Source organism: Camelus ferus, chromosome 1 (assembly GCF_009834535.1).
Source record: "Camelus ferus isolate YT-003-E chromosome 1, BCGSAC_Cfer_1.0, whole genome shotgun sequence".
Classification (NCBI taxonomy): domain Eukaryota; kingdom Metazoa; phylum Chordata; class Mammalia; order Artiodactyla; family Camelidae; genus Camelus; species Camelus ferus.
In genome coordinates, this window is record NC_045696.1 from 115,342,112 (window position 1) to 115,362,481 (window position 20,370).

General features: G+C 39.0%; 1 protein-coding gene across 4 annotated transcripts in view; it reads left to right on the top strand.

The window, feature by feature from the left end:
* Positions 1 to 20,370, top strand: part of ZNF385D (zinc finger protein 385D) — a 290,314-nt gene that overhangs the window by 193,910 nt on the left and 76,034 nt on the right. For all 4 annotated transcript variants that reach the window (XM_032488687.1, XM_032488682.1, XM_032488691.1 and 1 more), the window contains one exon: positions 15,267 to 15,429. In XM_032488687.1, coding sequence (XP_032344578.1) covers positions 15,267 to 15,429 — 163 coding nt within the window. The remainder of the gene's footprint in view (positions 1 to 15,266; positions 15,430 to 20,370) is intronic.

Genomic DNA, 20,370 nt, shown 5'->3' on the forward strand with positions numbered 1-20,370 from the left:
AATATGAACTCATCTTTGTGCTTGTACAAATGATGGAATCAAAATGCAGGTCTGTTTCCAGATAGCCACTTAAAATGTAGAAACCGGTATTAGTAGGATTAAATAAGATACCAATGCTCAGTTCAGAACGATAGTGTCAGATGGATGACATTTGGGTCTGGAGGCCACCTGAACTGGCAACTCTGTGACCAAGCATGCAAAGCCATCATTTATTCCAGACCTTTCCAAAATCCACTGTAGCGGTTAATTGATTAAGCATTACATGATCATGTCCTATATCACAGTCACTAACGGGATACACGTTGCAAAGTACAGTGGACGCTTCTGTGCTCGCCTTTTCCCTGATGTGGCAGCCATGGGCAATAGGGATCACCATTCCCTTCCAGGAGCTATTATCTCTCTGGGCTTTCGTGATGCCGGATTCTTTAGGTTTTTATCCTATTTCCACGGCTACATCTTCTTCACCTCCTTTTCTTGCTCCACTTCCTGCGGTGCCTATCTATGTATCGGAATGCCCTAAATATTTAAATGAGCAGATAAATAAGCATATTGATACATCTAATCTTGAACCCAAAGGCATGACACTTCTAGTGCAAGTTTCAGGAAGCAGAGGAGCCTCTCTCTTGGAAATGGGTTCACCTACAAACTTGTAAACCCTTCTTTGAATAAACAGCCTCAGAGAGCCGGGGCTCCGTAATTCCTTGTTGACAGCTGAAATTTGGAATACTCTGGCAAACTTCACGCTTGATTTTTCTCTTGGTTTCCGCGCAGCTTGAATCACTGAATCATTCTTGAAGTTCTTTTGTTGTTTTAACACATTAAATTAGCTCATTACAGCTGAGTATGTAGTGGAAATTGGCATCTGTTTACACTGTAATAATATAAAAATTACTTACCAGTAACAGAATAAGGAGCAATTTGCGAAAGCTAATCGTATTTGTGCACTTGTCTGCAAAAAGTGAATTGTTAATATATGCCCAAGGGGGGAAAATCACTTGCTGGTTTAAGGAGCGGAAGCAGTGATACCAACAGGCAGCACTTAGACAACTCCTGTGTTCAAGATGGGATCCAGAACGTCCCAACTTGTCAGGAAAATGCAGATGTTTTTTCGTTTTGTCAACTTCCTTTGACCTTGGAAATTCAAACGATTTAGAGATCCAGATACTGTCACAGAAAACCCAGTGGCCTAGAAATTTCTCAATATTTGCAAAGTCAAAATTTTAATTACTCTTATTTAGGAAAAAAAAAAAAACTTTCTTCGTGCTTTTTTCTTTAGTACTAGTCACAAATACTATTGGAAAAGAACATGTCACATGGAGTTCCTCTTTTGACCTCCTGCCCCAAGCCATTGAAATGAAAATCTGTTTAAAACTTAAAAACTAACATTGGCAAATGTTAAAAAACATGGTTTTAGTAATTCCCCTGTGTTACAGACTTCTGTTTGTTTCATCACGTGTGGAAACCAGAGAGTTCATATATTTTATAGTGACGGAGACTTTTAAGTAGTATGTCTGTAAAATTCTTAATAAATTTTAATAAATGAAAGTGATAATAGAACAGACCTTTCCTCTTTTGATCATAATAGAGACAGATGGCATTTCTGAAAGTAAGATTTGTTTCTTTGATTTATCAGAAGACAGAAAAAGATCTCTATGAAGTTAATCCTTAAATTCCCCTTTTGTAAATGCCAGGGTAAAACCTATTCGACTCACACAGCCTGACTTCAGACATGTTAATAATATGCATTAAGCACAGTCCTTTTCTGCACTTAGTCACCTCTTGATTAGGGTTCCCGTCTTGCCTTCTTGCTTTTGACCTACCCTTTAATAAGGACCCCGTAAATGGCTAATTCCATCCACTGCAATTTTGAGTCGGAGAAAACAACCTACTGCCAGGTTTGCAGCCTTCAATAGTCGGATTTTTCCCATCCTCATTTTGCTGCTCTATTGATAAAATATTGATCCATAAGTATCCAGCTCCTAGAAACCAAATGCTGAGGTCTGGGATAGTCTCTGTCACTGAGAGACATTTCTTTCCAGTTCTAACTTACTTTGGAATGACTCACTCTGTGGCTGAAACATGAAGGTTTTAAGCACTTGAAGAAAAGCCTTTTTCTAAGCGCTGAGTGATGAAGTGCACTTTAGCTCAGTGAAGAATCTGAAAATCTGTTACTGCGTACACTGTCGCTGGGAGTTTTGGTTCATTCATTCAAAGGTTGCAGCTGATTAAGGATTGTGTTTCGGTGGTGAAATAGGAAAAAAAATCTTTTATTTGCCTTTCAAATGGCATTTCCCTGTGGCTTCAGTTGCCATCTGCTGCTGATAACTCCCCAGTTTAGCTACCGCCCAGACTTCATTGCTCATCTCTACCCTGGATAGCGAACTGCAGAGCCCACGTTTTATTTAGATGTTTTAAAGACTCCTCAGACTCGACATATCCCAACCCAGTTCCTGCTCTTCCCCTAAACATCTGGGCCTCGTTCAATATCAACAGTCCTAGGAAATGGAACCTCTAATCGTGCGTTGACAAGCAGAAACCAACCAGGCACCTTTGAGAGGCACCCCCTCAAAATTCACCATGAATGCTTGACGTTTTGAACTTACGTATTGATCACACGTGTGCACTGTTCTCTCTCCTCTTTCACTGTCTTCATCCGATCCTCAGGGGTGGCGCTCTCTTGCCAGAGCCACCACAGTAACAACAGGACCCTCTGGCCCTTCCTCCCCCACTCTTTCTGTCTTCCTCCCCTGCAGCCTCTTTGTTTCTGCCAAAGAGATCTCATAAAAATATAAACATGTTCATGTGCCTGTGTTTCTTAAAACTTGTAAGCAGCCTTCCATTTGAACAGAGTGTTAAAAAACACCCTAATTCTTAACCGTACCTACAAGTCTCTGTGTGCCCAAGCTGACTTGTGCCCAAAGATGCTCCCTGCTGCCTGAAGGTTGCACATTTTGGGACACAAACAAATATCACATAGTTTTCTACACTTTGTTTGGTAAATCAGCATTGATTTATTGGGGCTGGTATTGAAAGAATGAAACTAGGTAGATTCTCTGATAGAATGATGCTAATAAGAGTATCTAAACATGAACCTGAGATTGACTATGAGTGGAATTATATAAATTAAGGACCATAGAAAGCAATATTTTTTTTTATTAATGACCTGAATATCTATTTAGTCTTACTTATGTTCTATGCAAGGTGGGCCACGATGCAGTCACACAATAGGATGGTTTTCCACTGTCCACTCTCATTTGGATTGAGAAGAGGAGTTGTAAGTGTGGTCTCTGGAGTACAAGCCCTTTTTGCCCTTCTGTGTGTTTAAGCTGCTCTAACTTTCAGGATCTCAGTCTTCTCATCCATAAAGTGACCATGATGGTTGTAATGCCCTCGCAGGGCTCCAGCAGGCATCAGTGAGAGTGTTCATACACAGCCATCAGCAGACCATCCGGCAGAGCACTCCATAAATGCGTCACACAAACATCCACGGGGAAAAGGAACAGCGGGGTCTCCTCCATGCATTTATGACACACTGAACTCTTTCTTCCTCCAAGCATCACCCTGGGAAAAACCCTCTGGCCAAGTGCTCTGAAGAACAACTGAACGGTCTGGGAGATAACTGTGCTCCCCGCACCTGTTTGGAGATGCTTTCTGTAAACTCAGTAAACCCTTGGGGTTAGAACTCTCTATACCGTGGTCTATACCATGGTCAATCTGGAACCATAAACACAATATTTATGTACGCAATGGGAAGAAATTTTGGCATAAGAGAATCAGGCATTTATGCTTGTCCAAAGAAGTCAGTCTTCTAGAGTTCTTGCCACTGCCTCTTTCCGGCTCCCTCTTCTTCCAAAGTTAATCCAAGGTCAAAGCCATTTCTTTCTGCAAATTTGGTTAAACGGAAGTCAAAAACAACAATAACAACAAATGCTTTTTCCTGCCCACTGAATATATTCTTAAGTCCAGGAAGAAACTCTTTATTTGAGAAGCTGGGTGGATTTCCCCAGATTTTACCCATAAAATGTCTCACCTCAGCCTTCTTTGGTCAAAGGCGTGTCCTGAGCCGGGTTCAGGTTGGTTGTGCTTCTCTCATTTAAAAGCATTTTCTTTCCCTTTTTTTCTCCTAGAATCACAATTTCCACAAAAGTACAACTTATTCACAGTTTGCATCCATTTCCAGAGTTTTAACTCAGGCACCAAACTGATGTATACAAATGAACACGAGTGTTTCTTCATTTTGACAAAAATTAGCATTTCTTCTTATTAAGCCCCTATTCTCTCCCAAGAAGCCTGAGATACTTTGACATAATTTCTTCCATTGAGTTGGGTGAAGGCTTTGCCAATTTTTCCAACGGTTGGTGTTCTTCCAGATTTGCTGGATATTCTTTATGTAACATAGAGCTTAACCTCTTTGCAAAAGGAGTTGCAAAAACGTTTTATATTTTTTTCTACTGTTTTTCCTTTGCCCTTTGATAGAGAAGACTTATAAATGTAGTTTCATTTATCAGTCTAACTCGTTCTCCACTCTTTCCTCACAACTGCGGTAGCATCTGACCACCATTCAGTGAGTCCTTTGTGACTGAGCAGGGAAAGGTTGTTCCCAGGATACAGTGTGCTCTCTGCCTGTCAGAGCCGAGGGTCCTAAGGCTGTTTATGGTCCCAATCTGCATCTCTTCCCAGTGTACCCAAAGTGCTTCAGAAAGCTAACAAAACATCTGCTCAAATATATTCCATTATTTTGTGGACTCGATGAATCTCATTAACAGTTGCAAATTTTAGAGGGGATCTTTGAAACAAATTCATTAAAGGAACAATGGGGATAATTCTCAGATGTATGAATTAGAGGTTAGAAATAGTACAAAACTAGTGAAGGAAAGCCTTCCTTAATTTATAGAGAAGTAGAGAATTTAATAATTGTTCCCTAGTGGAAAGTGATGTTTTTCACCAAATACACGGTATAGATCATTATCTGGATTTGTAGGGAGGAAAATGGGTTAATGAAGTCATGGTTAATTTCTCTATATTGTTTCAGACCATGAGATATTCCAACAGGAACATTTAATAATAGTGTTAATAGAGAAATAGCATTCTCTAAGCCCTGAAAATTTCTATATGTGTATTTAAGAGAATCTGGTCCTTTAGAAAAATCTTAAAATGCAAAATCACCACTGGAATCATTCATTGCATTTCCCAGATTAAAAAAAAAAAAAAAACTCATCAGTTATTCATACAAATTTTTAAAAAGTGAAACTATCTCCAGATCATTCCTTGCTATGCCCCATGCAAAGAGAGCTCCCATAAATAGCACAATTTGCAGTTGGTGATAAGCTTCTCTCGGAGAAAAAATAATAGTTTGTGTTTGTGCCAGATGCTTTTCCAGCACTAAGTGCTATAAAAATTCCCTGAAGTGTGTTCGGCAGATAAGGCGAAGTGCCAGAGAATGGCAGAGAATTAAGCCGAACCCTGTTCACATACAAAACCCATCGAGACACCAGATGTATATTTCCATTTTAAAATCAAAATGTGAAATTAATGCCATGTGCATTTAATAGGCACCTATTTAAAGATCTGTACTAGGTCCTAGGGACAGGACGATGAGGATCATCAAGTCTTTCTCTCTCCGCTGAGGAATTTTCTATCGGAAGAAACAGACACTTAACCCTTGTTAGGGCAGTGACGTAAGAGCTGCAGTGAGGGGTACCCAGGTCCACGTGGAGGATGCGACATGTGATGACCGTGTGTCAGCCAGGCGAGTTGAAGTGCTCCAGCCAGGGGGAAGAGGCTTTGAAAATGATTTCCTCTTGTGGTATTTTCCTTAAGGGAATGAAAGGGAGGGTTACCCTACCCCTCTTTTGTCTACACTGCGGGCAGTTATGTTTGCTAGACTAGGGTGGCTGAGTAGGTAGATTATTTGGAGAAGGAGGTTGGAAATTATTTAGAGGAAGTGTGCAGTTCACATCAGGAAATAAAGAAATTTTTCTCTGCTTCTGAGACCAACACCCTTGACAGCTTGACCTTCAGGCGTGATTAGTGTCCACATTTCTAGTTCTCCCTGCACATTCAGATGGTACGTGACAGTCACACGCGGAAAGACGTGTTCAACTGTGGACATTGTGAGGGGATGCTGTGCACTAGTTGAGTAGCTGGGTGTGGTGGTTTTTCTGATTTCTCCCAGTTCCAAACAACACATTTTTGTGATTATATCACTAAAGTTAAAACTCATTTGAGGCCTCTGGTTTACAAAATGCTCCCCAGATGCAAAAATTCTCAACAAAATACTACCAATCTGAATCCAACAATACATTAAAAAAAAAAAGATTATACACTATGATCAAGTTGGATTCATCCCAGGGACACAAGGATGGTTCAACATGTGCAAATCAATCAATGTGATACACCACATCAACCAGAGAAAGGACAAAAATCACATGAACATCTCCATAGATGCAGAAAAAGCATTTGGTAAAATTCAACATCCATTTATGATTAAAAAAAAAGCAACTCTTGCCAAAGTGGGTATAGAGGGAACATATCTCAACATAATAAAAGCTATTTATGACAAACATACAGCCAACATAATACTCAATGCTGAATAGTTGAAAGCTGTCCCACTAAAATTTGGAACAAGACAAGGATGCCCACTCTGACTACTTCAGTAGAGTTTTGGAAGTCCTAGCCATCAGACAAGAAAAAGAAAGAAAAGGGACTCATATTGGAACAGAAGAGGTAAAATCATCACTCTATGCAGATAACATGATACTATATAGAGAAAACCCTAAAGACTCCACACAAAACTTACTAGAGCTGATTAATGTATTCAGCAAGGTAGTAGGATACAAGATTAACATACAGAAATCTGTTACATTTCTTTATACTAACAATGAAATATCAGAAAAAGAAAGTAAAAAATCCCACCACATAAAAAAATAGAATACTTAGGGATAAACCTGACCGAGGAGGTGAAAGATTTATGCGCAGAGAACTATACAACATTGATTTAGGAAATTAAAGGTGATTTAAAGAAATGGAAAAATATCCCATGCTCTTGGATTGGAAGAATCAATGTTGTTAAAATGGCCATACCGCCCAAGGCAATCTACAGATTTAATGTGATCCCTATCAAACCACCCAGGACGTTTTTCACAGAACTAGAGCAAACAATCCCAAAATTTATATGGAATCACAAAAAACCCAGAATTGCCAGACAAATACTGAAGAAAAAGAACAAAACTAGATGAATAACACTCCCAGACTTCAGACAATACTGCAGAGCTACAGTAACCAAAACAGTGTGATACTGGCACAAACACAGACATATGGATCAATGGAATAGAATAGAGAACTCATAAATAAAGCCACACATCTACAGTCAATTAGTCTCTGACAAAGGAGGCAAGAATATACAATAGAGGAAAGACAGTCTCTTCAGCAAGTGGCGTTGGGCAAGTAGGACACCCACATATAAATCAATGAAGTTAGAACACTCCCTCACACCACACACAATAATAAACTCAAAAGGACTTAAATATAAGATAAAACACTATAAACCTCCTAAAAGAAAACATAGGCAAAACATTCTCTGACATAAATATTAGCAATGTTCCCCTAGTGCAGTCAAGACAATAGAAATAAAAGCAAAAATAAACAAATGGAATTTAATTAAGCATAAGCTTTTGCACAGCAAAGGGAACTAAGTAATACAAAAAGATGACTAATGGAGAATGGGAGAAAATATATGCAAATGACATGACTGACAAGGGCTTAATTTCCAGAATATACAAACAGCTCATACAATTCAATAACAACAACAAAAAAGAAAACCCAATCAAAAATAGGCAGAAGACCTAAACAAATATTTTTGCATAAAGACATACAGATGGCTAATAGGCACATGAAAAAATGCTGAATATCACTTACTGTATTTGCATCTAGAGAAATGCAAATCAAAAATACAATAAGATATCTCCTCACACCAGTCAGAATGGCCATCGTTAAAAAGTCCACAAGTAATAAATGCTGGCAAGGGTGTGGAGAAAAGGGAGCCCTCCTATACTGTTGGTGGAAATGTAGTTTGGTGCAGCAATTATGGAAAACAGTATGGAGATTCTTTTAAAAACTAAAAATAAATTTACCATATAATCCAGCAATCCCACTCCTGGTCATATATCCAGAGGAAACTCTAATCAAAAAGACACATGCACCCCAGTGTTCATAGCAGCACTATTTACAATAGCCAAGACATGGAAACAACCTAAATGTCCATCGACAGATGACTGGATAAAGCAGCTGTGGTATATTTAGGCAAAGGAATACTACTCATCCATAAAAAAGAATAAAATAATGCCATTTGCAGCAACATGAATGGACCTGGAAATTGTCATACTAAGTGAAGTAAGACAGAAAGAGAAAGAAAAATACCATATGATATCACTCATATGTGGAATCTTAAAAAAATAAAACAAATGAAGTTATTTACAAAACAGTCTCACAAAATAGAAAACCAACTTATCAGGAGGGTAAGAGGGGGAAGGAGGGATAAATTGGAAGTTTGGGATTTTTAGATTCTTATTACTAGATATAAAATAGATAAAACAACAAGGTCCTACTATACAGCACAGGAAATTGTATTCAATACTTTGTAATAACCTGCAATGAAAATGTATGAAAAGGAATATATAGATATATATGTATATCTATATCTAAATCACTATTCTGTACACCAGAAATTAATACAACATTGTAAACCAACAATACTTCAAAAAAAAAAAGCTCCCCAAAAGGTTGAGCAAACTTCACCAGAACCAAATGTTCCTTTTGGCTCTTTTAGATCATGAGTACCAATTTCCAAAGCCCACTGTCAGCCAGTGTCCCCCCGTCAGGATTCCGCCATTAGAGGTCTGTGAGGCATCCGTTTGTATTCCAGATATACTTATATAAGAACGGTGATTTCACAATGGGAACCAGGCAAAAACTCACACATTAGTTTCTCTTGCTCGAATATGTACTATTTTAATTTTCATATTTGATACTTGAAAACATCGAATACTTAATATTTAAAAATCATGAAGTCTATAAATGAGTTGAGAAACTTTGAAGAGATAAATGAGTCCATCTGGATTATTTTTTCACAACCACATAAGTACTTAGTGACAAGGTATTTTCTTTGCATATAAAATAAGAGTTACCTAATGTATCTGAGAAATTGTGACGTCTCCCTTCTTTTTCTCTATGTTTATTTCGATGTTTTTTCCCAGAGACTAGTGCTGGTGTATAAAAATGACTCTACTCCTGTGGCATTACCTCTTTTTGTCCTCTTTTTCTCTTCCTGCAGCAGTTACTGTTTATTTTTGTGCTGAAGAGTACGGAAGACAGGAACACATTTAAAGTAACGCATCAGTCATCCGAACTCCAGAGAGAACATTCTTAATTGAATCATGTTTTTCACTTTGGGACTTAATGCAAGTGAATTTTCATTTTGATTCATAACGTAGTCATCTACCTACATGTTAGCTACACAATCACAAATTAAAATGAACTATTAAGTATTCCTTCTGAGACATGTAATTAAAGAATAAAAATATCTGCAGCATGTCATTTTCCCTGTTGCATAAGAGAATTTGGAAGGCACATGTCGTCACAGCAGAAAGGACAATGTATAACAATGAACTACATACTCTACCTTTAAATTTTTTCTTCAGATGTTTTGTTAAGTGGAGTAACAGAGAAGACACTCTCTTCACTTACTAGAGTGGTTTTTATTTCCCTGTTGGCCTAGGAGTCTCCCTCAATAAAAGAGCCATAAGGATATCAAGAAAGAACTTAACCGTGGCTAACACTTAATCAGTTAATGCAAATAAAATAGTGAATAGATACTTGTGATGGTGAGGTTTTAAGAGTTATGACCCAGGGCTTTGCTTTTGCTTATATATTTTTTTGTAGAGCTGACGATTCCCCCAGGCCCCACAGAAAGAATCATAGCAAAACATTCAACAAAGAGGTAAAAATAATGGGGTCAGAGGGCCATGCTGCAACAATAATTAGCTTGGAGAGAAAAGGTAAAATGTAGAGAGGGACTATCACAAGGTCTTGGAAAGCAGTTATGTGAGGTTTTCGAGTTACAAGATTTCCAAGGTTGATCCGCTATTTTGCATTCATCCCTCTTGGATGGAAATTCCTCAGTTATGTATGTTACCTGAGTTATTTTTTACTTCTATTTATAACTGCTTTTAAGGAGAGATACTTTCGATTCTTCTTCTTGGGTAGCATACATTGCTCACATTTAGACATATGTAAAGGTTCAGTCTTCAAGTGACTATACATTAACTTTAGAAAACCTAGACTTTGGCTGCTTCTACAAGAAGGGGCCATCTTTGGAGAAAAGGCACTAATATTTGAGGTGAGCGGTTCTGAAACTTCCGATGCTTCAGAAGCAGCCGGAGGGCTTGTAAAACACAGACTGCTGAGCTGCATTTCAGTGTTTCTGATTCAGTGGGTCTGGGATAGAAGTTGAGAATTTGCATACTTTTTTTTTTTTCAAGTTCACTTAATATCATCTTAAGGCTTTTCTTTATTGAAGGACGGTTGATGTACAATTCTGTGTCAGTTTCAGGTGTACAGCATAGTGATGTGTTTTGTTTTCAGATTACACTCCATTATAGGCTATTACAATATTTTGGGTACAGGTTCCTGCATTCCCAGCTGCAGCTGCGGCTGCTGCTGGTCTGGGTTCTGCACTTTGACAGCTAATGCTTTACATGAGTGTTAAATGAAACTGAGAGTTGCTAATAAACAAATTAAGATAGAATAATTGGAAACCTTAGAAACCTTCTGTTGGTGTATACAAAAGCGATATTCAAAATATTTAAGAAGCCATTGGCCAGTTAGAATGCATACTGTTCTTAACCCATATGGCCAAACCTGTGCGATGTTAGATTTGAGTGAGTGTATGCAACAGAGAAACAACTGTACAAAGGTAAACACAAATTTTAAAACTTTTTTCCAGGAATAATTTTTCAATGCTTTTCAAAATAAAAATCTATAAAGTCAGTGTTTTAGACTTTAGGGTACTAGATCATGTTTTATCATTTCATTTTGTTATCTCCAAAACAACAACTAAGTTAAAATTTTGAAAGATAATTTTCTTTCAAAAACAGAAAAAAGTGTTCTTCTGTTCAAGTATTATCTCTTCTCTCCCCAATGAGGAGGATGACTCCTTTCATAACCACTCCTTATTTTTCTGTTACATCTTAATAGGATAATGTTTAGTGTATTTTAATAAAATTTTAATGTGATAAAATTAAATGATGTCAGAAACTAACAAAGACCATCTTGTTCTTTTTGAAATCACATGTGTTTATGAAAATTAGTTGGTGGCTAACATTTGCAGATCTCAGACTCCCCAATTTATCCCTTCCCACCCCATGTCCCCAGTAACCATTAAGATTGTTTACTATGTCTGCAAGTTTGTTAATGTTAGCCACTAAATATAAAAATAGATTAAAAAAAAAAACAAGTTTCTTCTGTATAGCACAACGAACTATGTTCAGTATCTTATAATAACCTTTAATGAAAAAGAATATGAAAATGAATACATGTATATATATGCATGACTGGGACATTGTGCTGTACACCAGAAATTGACACATTGTAACTGACTGTACAATAAAAAAGATACAAAATATAAAATAAATAAATTGGTTAGAGTAACTAAATATGTATGCTTATCATAAATTTCCTCGTTTTTGAAAAGCATATTAAGACACTTTATGCAAAAGGCATGTAGAGTAAAACTGCACAGAGTATTGGCACTAATGGAATAAAATGATACATGAATATTAAATTTGCAGTGAGTTTCACAGAATAACCGTGATCTATAACAAAGCTTCTTACTTAGATAAGTAAAATAAATGTGTGTGTACGTGTGTGTGTTTCAAAATGATGAAACTCCTCTCCCAAATGTTAGCCACTTAACGATTATTTTTATCTACTTTGAAACTTCAGTTGCATTTAAACTGGGAGACTGTTTGAAATACTGAAGGCAGAATTTGAAGATTGAAAAGATGACTAGGATATGGTGATGACATTTAAAGTGGCGTCACTCTTTTCTGCAGGAATGTGTGTGCATATCTTTAATGTCAGCCCTTGCCTCTGGGATGACACTTGTTAGATTTCATGGTGTCATGTGCTTAGTTCAAGGTCGGTAGTCATGATTTTTATTACACAATACCCAGATATTTCACTTGTTATCTAGAAGTAACTTGTTTAAACCAATTTTTCTTGTTCTGCTCGCTTCTCTGTGTACTGTGATCACCTAATTCTGTTTTAGTTTTAAAATATGAAATTCTGAAAGGTGCTGTCATGAAGTAGTACGGTTGTTTAACCTTGAAATCATTCCTGTGAAAAACAGTTGTTTGCTTCTGTTGGATGGCTCCTGGGTTCCTGGGGATGACTTGGCTCAGAGACTGGCTAACCCCTCAGAGGGAAAATGGTGCACTGCGTACACCCAGCCCAAAGGAAAAACACTGGGGGCCCAAGAGACATTTCTGGCCAACTGCTGATTTTTAAAAGTCTCCCAGCAGAATTTCTTCTTAGGTTACAGCTTTGTCTACAGTCACAGAAAGGGGTTAGATGTGGCTGAACAATCTGTCCAGACTCGCAAAATGGTAAGGAGCGCTGGCAGGGCTTTCTCGCTCTCTACAAGGATCACACCTTCATGCAACACACCTGTATCAAGGTGGACCACGAGTTAATGGGGTCAATACACATAGATAGAAAAATGAAGACTTATAATTCAAGAGCAGTCCAGTAATTTCTACAAACATTAAATAAAGGTCCATGACAAAGAAAAGTTAAAGTATCCAGACGGGTTATCTGTCTACATTTGGTTTCCAAGTTGTTATCTCCACTTCCACCCCCAACACACACACACACACACACACACACACACACACACACACACCCTGCACCATCACAAGCAAACTAATCACTTCTAGTGCCATCATCTCCCCGATATACTCCATCATTTCCCCGGAACTCTACGTGTCTCAGTCTCTCCATAGCATTTTGGACCTTCATACCACTCAGTTTTTTTTTTTTAATTTGTGGGAAGCTTGGTTGCTTTTTTTATAGCAGATGTCTTTTTAATGAAGATAATTTTTATCAGGGTGCTTTGGGGCTATTATTCAGTTAATAAATGAGTATGCATTTTGTCTTGTTTGCTTTGCTTTTTAGTATATGAGATGTCTCAATTGGAAGCCCACCAACTGTTGGTAATTTATCACCCCCTTCTCCCCACAACTTCCTGAGCCATTTCGCTTGTTGGAAGCATTGGCTTAGTTGTATCTGTGCAGAGAGTATTTTGTGTGTTTGTGGTCGGGGCGGGGTTGGGGTGGAGGACGTCAGTACTCTCTTAACCTGCACGATTCTTTGGGAATGTTTCTTAATATCCAAAATAGTGCCATTCGCTTGGTCCTATAGTGTATTAAAACAAAGGTTTTGAAACCTTTGAAAGATTTGAAAGACCACTGAGAATATAGATTTGTTAAGATCCTTAAAATAGACATTAAAATGTGCATTTGAAGGTATACGTGGAGCTAGCACTGTTCATTGAAGCCCTATGTTTTAATACATATTATATAGAAAATATTCTCTTCTGTACCAGGAATAGGAGAGGAACTTTGCTTTGAGGGAAAGTGCGTAACCCACTTCCTAAAGAAGATATTGTGGATTTAATTGAATATAGCATCTTGCCCTCAAAAGATCTATCCAAAAGATTTGATTTATTAAAAAAGAAAACTAGGCAGGAAAAAAAAAAAGGACACAGCTCCGTCCACCAAAATCGCATTCTCCAGGTAGAATCAAACCAATCCAAGCTATCGCTGGTTCCTCAATTCACTCTCGGAGGTCTTAACTTCACATTTTGACTCACACTATGTCTTTTGATGTTCCGTGTTGTTGGAAAACTGATGCATGAGTGTCCTCTCTGTTCAAACTGTTTCTAATATATAATTTCCTTGTCCAGTGTTCTTTCAATAAGGGTACCTAGTCCTTTGAGGGTATAACTTGTCAGAATGATGCAAATGAAAGTGTGGGTTATTTCTTTATCTATTTATAAAAAAAAAGATATTCTGCTTCAACACCCTGCCCACCGCAGTGGCTGTGATGAAGAAGACACTGTGATGATTATTTTTCTGGCCAAATGGAACACTGAGTTTAAATAAGTCATGGGATGTGATGGATAGATACTATCCAGACTTAATCCTCCACTGAGATTTCTTCTTTATGAGTGACATTTGGAAAGGGTTTGAGCTGCAAAAGCTTCTGATCTAAGAATCTCCCTGCCTACTTCCACCTCACCCTAAGCCACAAAGGATTTTTCTGCCCCCATTAATTAACATTTGTAACTGTATGTTTCTCTAAGATGATTTTGTATCTCAATTAATGTGTCTCTCCAGTACTAAAAAAAAAAATGGTGTTAAGAAAATGTAAACTTAGGAAAATGTGTATTAGGATTTATTAAAAAGAAAATCTCAGAAAGTACCAGCAAAAGAATCACATTGGCCCCATTAAGTAGTCAGAACACACTGGCTTCTCCTGGCAGTGGACCAGGCCACGTAGACGCACGTGTTGAAAGAACGGCCTTCCCTTGAACCTCTTAGGCTACCCTCTGTGGGAAGCAAGGAGAAGGAAAAAGTCATACAGCTGCCCATCTTCCGTCTACTCCAAATGGACTTAGTGCATTTATGTGTGCGCTCTCTCCCTTCAGTGCCAGTCTCTGGGGTGTCCACTTCCCTTCTGTCTGGGACCTTCTCCTGGTAGACACCTGTTGAGTCCTGTGTTAATAAGACACATTGTCAAAGGAGAAAACATGTTTTCTGAGCCCAGAAGGTGAGAGCTCCTCTTTTGTGGGGCCCGTGTTCATCCTGGGGAGCCCAGCATCTTATGTAGCAGAACAAAAGCAATACAGTTGTAAATTCTTATTCCCCCCCCCCTCCTCCACAAAGAAAGTGTCGTTGCCGTGTTAGTGTTCACCTGCATCTCTCTTAAGAGAAGCAATGCAGTATTTCTTCCTTCCATCCCAAGGTTTTGGAATTTCCCATCACTTCCTAGCATCATTCGAAAATAGAACCCCACCCACTGTTCGGCCACGGCCAGAAGTAGCTTGAATGGTACCTGTTATTGAAAGGGAGTCTGTATTTGCAGTAATACAGAGAATGCCAGTTTAGAAATGAGCCTGATTGCATGGTTCATTTTGTTCTCCTTTGTAGAGCCAGGCTGCGGCCCACTACAAAGGCACGAAACATGCCAAGAAGCTCAAAGCACTGGAAGCCATGAAAAATAAGCAGAAATCTGTCACTGCCAAGGACAGCGTAAAGACTGCCTTCACCTCCATCACTACCAATACCATCAATACCAGCTCTGACAAAACAGGTTAAGCGATGATCTTTGTTGTGTTCTTGTTCTCATCCTTTATTTGGGGGCTCCCTCCCTGGTCCAACCGTGTCCCTGCACACTGATTCGTGCTTCCTCCATCTTTCCGTGTGATGGTCCCCAATCCCCTTGAGAGATGACGCTAATCACCGGTCACGCCGCAGGTTTTGCATGTGAAACAGCCCTGCGGCTGTTTTAGAGGAAAAGTCAGAAAGGTACTGGAAGCCGTGGCCCCGGTAACTCTTTGTGAGACCTAAACCCCGTTTCAGTGTGTGTCGTTTGCATCTTGTCTGCAGCACCTGAGCTCTAACTGCCCAGCAGATTTGATTTACCTGTGAGTACACGGCAGAGTATGCCCAGTGAATCGAGAAGACCCCCCCATAAGGGTGTCATTACTGACAGGCTTTATTCTCATAAATCCCAAACGTTGCATTATTTTAAGTAGTGGCGGTGTGACTCTGGGCTTGTTATGGCTGGGTAACCTTCCCTCTGCATACACAGGTAAGTGTTATTGATACCAATTATTCTTTTTAACAGAGTCTTCACAGTGAAGTAATGGCCTTTGAACGGCCCCTTGGGAGACCTTCTGCAAAGAACTAGTTTACTCTTGCCAGGGGAAGCCAGTGGGGTTTCCCTAAGCTGGCATTTAAAAATATAAGGCCACTAGTCCTCAAAATACATAAAAGGAAATCCCATATAATTCATGGATGTACCTTTAATAAATCACTTTCTAAGAACACAGGGCTGGTACATGTCGGTTGTTTTCCAGTCCCTACAAATAACAGTGGTCAGGAGGCATTTACTTAGTCGTGGATGGTAATGTGTTAACTCGAAGAGAACTTTCTGGCCATGACTGATGAACATATAAAACGAACAGTGAACTGGTGGTGGGTGGGGGAGAGTAGGTATAGCTCAGTGGTAGAATGTGTGCTTAGCATGCACAAGGTCATGGGTTCAATCCCCAGAACCTCCATTAAAAAATACAATTAAAACAAAATAAAACAAAATAAAATCCACAGTGAACCAATACAACAGATAAAAGCAACTTGATTACTCATGGTGTATCCATTAGATGTATACAATAATCCGCAAAGGACCTGGAGAGATGCTTGCTTCTGTGTGAATCTGGAAGTGATGACAATGTTCTTTCCGAGTTCCCACAACACATTTTCTGTCCTTCATCTGAGTCTTATAAGCAAGTGCCTCACGCCCCCTCCCCGAGAGCCCCGGGTACTCTCTGAAGCTGAGTGCCGCGGGCATCTCTGTGCGCTGGCACTCAGTCTGATGTGCTCTAGGTGCTGAGTGAGATGTCTGTTGGCTGTGTTTTCCCTCACCTCTTTGATTCTCTGATTCATCCAATTTTGTGTCACAATATATAAAGGAAAAAAATAGGACTTGTCACATTCACCTCTTTGGTATCCAGAGCCAGAGCTGAATTATACGATCTTATTAATTTAGACCTAAAACCTCGTAGGGAGAACATTACTCTTTTCTCCCTTAATTGAAAATCCATTGCCTTTTTCAGGGGGGTGCTATAGGGGAATGAGTGGTAATGAAACAGGTGGGTGTTATTTATGCTCCCAGATATTGGGGCACAAATTGGGAGTCTTTAAAGCCATACTTGCCATAAAGATATATATTTCATTTGAAAAGAGATAGTAGGTAGACAGAATAAAGAAGTGAATTTGACGTAAAGGGTTTGGTCGAAAGAGATGAGTTTGATGTAAAGAGTTGGATGTACAGTTTTGCTTGTTCCCAAACTTTTCTGTTCCTAGACATTTTTATCAATAATGGCTATTTGGGTTACCTTGACTTCTCTTTAAAATGCAAAAAGTCCCTGAGAATGTACATCATTTAAAAATATATATGTCCAGACAGGGTAGAGCTGCTAACAGGGTTTAAGGGCTCCCACGTGTATCATCTCTGTTACCTAAACAGCTTATGAACACATACCTCCATCCCTCATTTAGAGAGTAGAATGGAAAGCATGGCAGTCATCAAGGCTCTGTCGTCTTGGAGGATGAATGGAAAAACTTGGATTGGGCTGTGGGAGAGAGCCTTCATAACATAGATGCCCAATGGAGAAGCCAGACCCACCTAGAGGTTGGAATGGTGTTGAAAGTGTGACATGCTCTTTCCATCTGGAGCTAGAGAAAATTCCAGAAGGACAGAGGAAAAATAAAGTCTTCAAACTTAGTTCAGATGTCCTAAAGCCAAAGGAAGGAAGTGATGGACATCTGGAAGGGCGCTGGCTTCCTAATCCGTGGCGACTGATATCCACAAAGAAACAGGTCATACAGGTTAAAGACTGAGCATTCCAGCATCCTCACCAGATGTTTGAAGCTGAATTCTTTCCTTAAGCTGGGATTTCTGCACAACTACCAATGAGAAGTAGCCTAGGAAAGCCCCTGGCATTTCATAGACTCTTACCCCATTTGTACTATAATATAAATCAGAGGCACCGATGCCGACGAAGTGGAGTTTTCTTAAAACTATTACAAGTCCTTTTTATTACTACCTGTGTCCTCGGACTGATTAGGTACAACTCTGAAAGCAGGATGGGTCTCTGTGCTAGTTTCTTGGAACAGTTAAATACTTGGAGGCAGAAGGAGAGAGAGAGAGAGAAGGCTTGAAAATCAAAGACCATGTATTTTTAAATAATAAAAAAAAAATGTAACCCTTCTACGTAAGGCATAATGTTGTTTTGTGATTTGTGGACTTATCCATGCGTAAAAGATATGAATACATTACATCGCTGTTACTAGTTTTACCATATCATTCTTCAAAAGACTAATCCAAATATATATATATACTAATAATTTTATTAGTAGTATATATATATATGTGTGTGTGTGTGTGTGTGTATGTGAATATATATATATATATATATATATATACGTTGTTGGGCAATGAAGTCATTCTTTATAACCCATATAACAGATATGGAGAATTATATGAAAATGAGAGAGTCAACTCCATGTCAGCATAATATTATGGGAAATAGAAATATGGACAATAATGGAGAGTTTCAAAGATTTTTAAAGAATTCTTTGAAGTCTTAGTTTTAACCAGATGGGCACTTGGAGATTCCGGACATTGGAGTTCATACCTTTAAGAGGCCTGCCTGCTGCCTGGAAGCCAAGATGGGAGGAGAAGGCAAAAGCAATTAGTATGTAGAATTGCCTTTAAAAGTGCTGAGTATACAGTGATTCGGTAGATGCCAACCTACGAGAAGTTTGAGCAACAGTAGTGAAAAGAGCAAGAAGTAGTATGCGTTTGAATTAAAAAAAAATGATTGGGAGGTTTTCCTGAGATTCTCTAGAATATAGGAAATAGAACACTAATAAAAGAACAGATTTTCATTGCACGTCTACTTATAAAAAGAGAATTCTTTTTAAGTTAGGCGTTACGTTGTTGAATTTATACCAAGAACAATTCACAGGCGAAAGTAATATTTTAAAAAATACATTAAACTCTCAAAACTGTTGGTGTATGAGGGTGCTTGCTATTCATTACAGAATATTTTACAGAGCGAACATTCCCAGAGGTGACCAGAATAACTTTGTCTGATCTAGCAAGGTATTGGGTTTTTTTTTTTTTTAATTCAAGTTTTTTATACAGAAAAAGTAATGACAAAAATTAAGAAATTATGTTTAAAGTACCTTGTCAAAGATAACTCGATTGACCTTTTTTTTTTTCCTGCAAAATAACTAATTCACAATTTGGCAATTAAGTCTCGTGCAAAAAGTCATTCTCTGGTCTTTCGTTACTTCCCTTTCTGGGCAATTTTATTCACTCTCATGACCTGTCAGTTAGGTTAGGCCGGGTTAAACTGCTAACTCCTGGTGACTTTTACAGCCACCGGTTATATCTCTTACAACTACCTATCAGCTGTGTTTTTTCCCCACGTTAATTTAACTCCAATGCCAGGCTAATGAAGCAGTCACCAGCTGGACATTACCAACTCTAGGGAAGAGGGAAAAAAAGGTCATGAATCAATAGGCTTTTAAAGCTGTTAATGGAAGTGACATGCAATTTTCCTCTCACTTTCATTGGCGAAGCACGTGGTCAAGCCCGATTGTCAAGGGCAGGGAAGAATGATCTTCGTCGTGGAAGGGAAACAGATACTAGTGAGCAATAAATTATCGCAGCTCACCATGGCTTCCACCATCCCTGTGTTAGATGTCTCAGCATTCCACACCTCTCTCCTTGTTCTCCTCCTAAAACCTGACCTGATGTCTTTGGCCTGTTGGTCCCTCATTTGGATGGTCTGAAGCACCTCTCTTCTGCAAGTTCAAAAAAACAAAAGCCTGACTTTGACCATCATCCCCGACTTTCTCTCCATCCTGTCTTTCCGAGTTTTATTTTTGGTCCTGCAGCTCACAGACCTGAATCCTTCAAGTTGTCCTAGCCTCTTCTCCCTGAGTCAGTCCAGACATCTGCTCCAGACACATTCCCAGAACATCTTTCACTCATTCACACGCGGTTTCTACCCATACCCTGGCCTCATAAGTCTCTGTCTTACCCACCACGATTGCCCTAGTCTCCATGCAAGTCCAACCACCTCCATTCTGGCCCACTGACAACCAGCCACATCCTTCATTCTGTCCCTTTATACTAGACAGCACTAACCCACTCAGAAACCTCCATGTACCCTTATGCTGGACCTCATGCCCTCCCATGGTTTCACCACAACGTGCCTTTGCAAAGTTTTCTTTTGTTGCTCATCTGCAATATTCTCCACTAGAGACACACTTTCCCCGCCATCTTTGTTTCTAATACTGTTCTTGTAAATTTCTCCCTTAAAAGTGTGTCGATTTTCTCTTCTTCCTCCTGCCAATAAGCATCTATGCCTTCCTAACTACCCTATCATATTCTTGTCTAAATACCATTTTTACTCCTCTACCTCTTCCTACTGCTAGCTGACATGCCCGTGTAGAG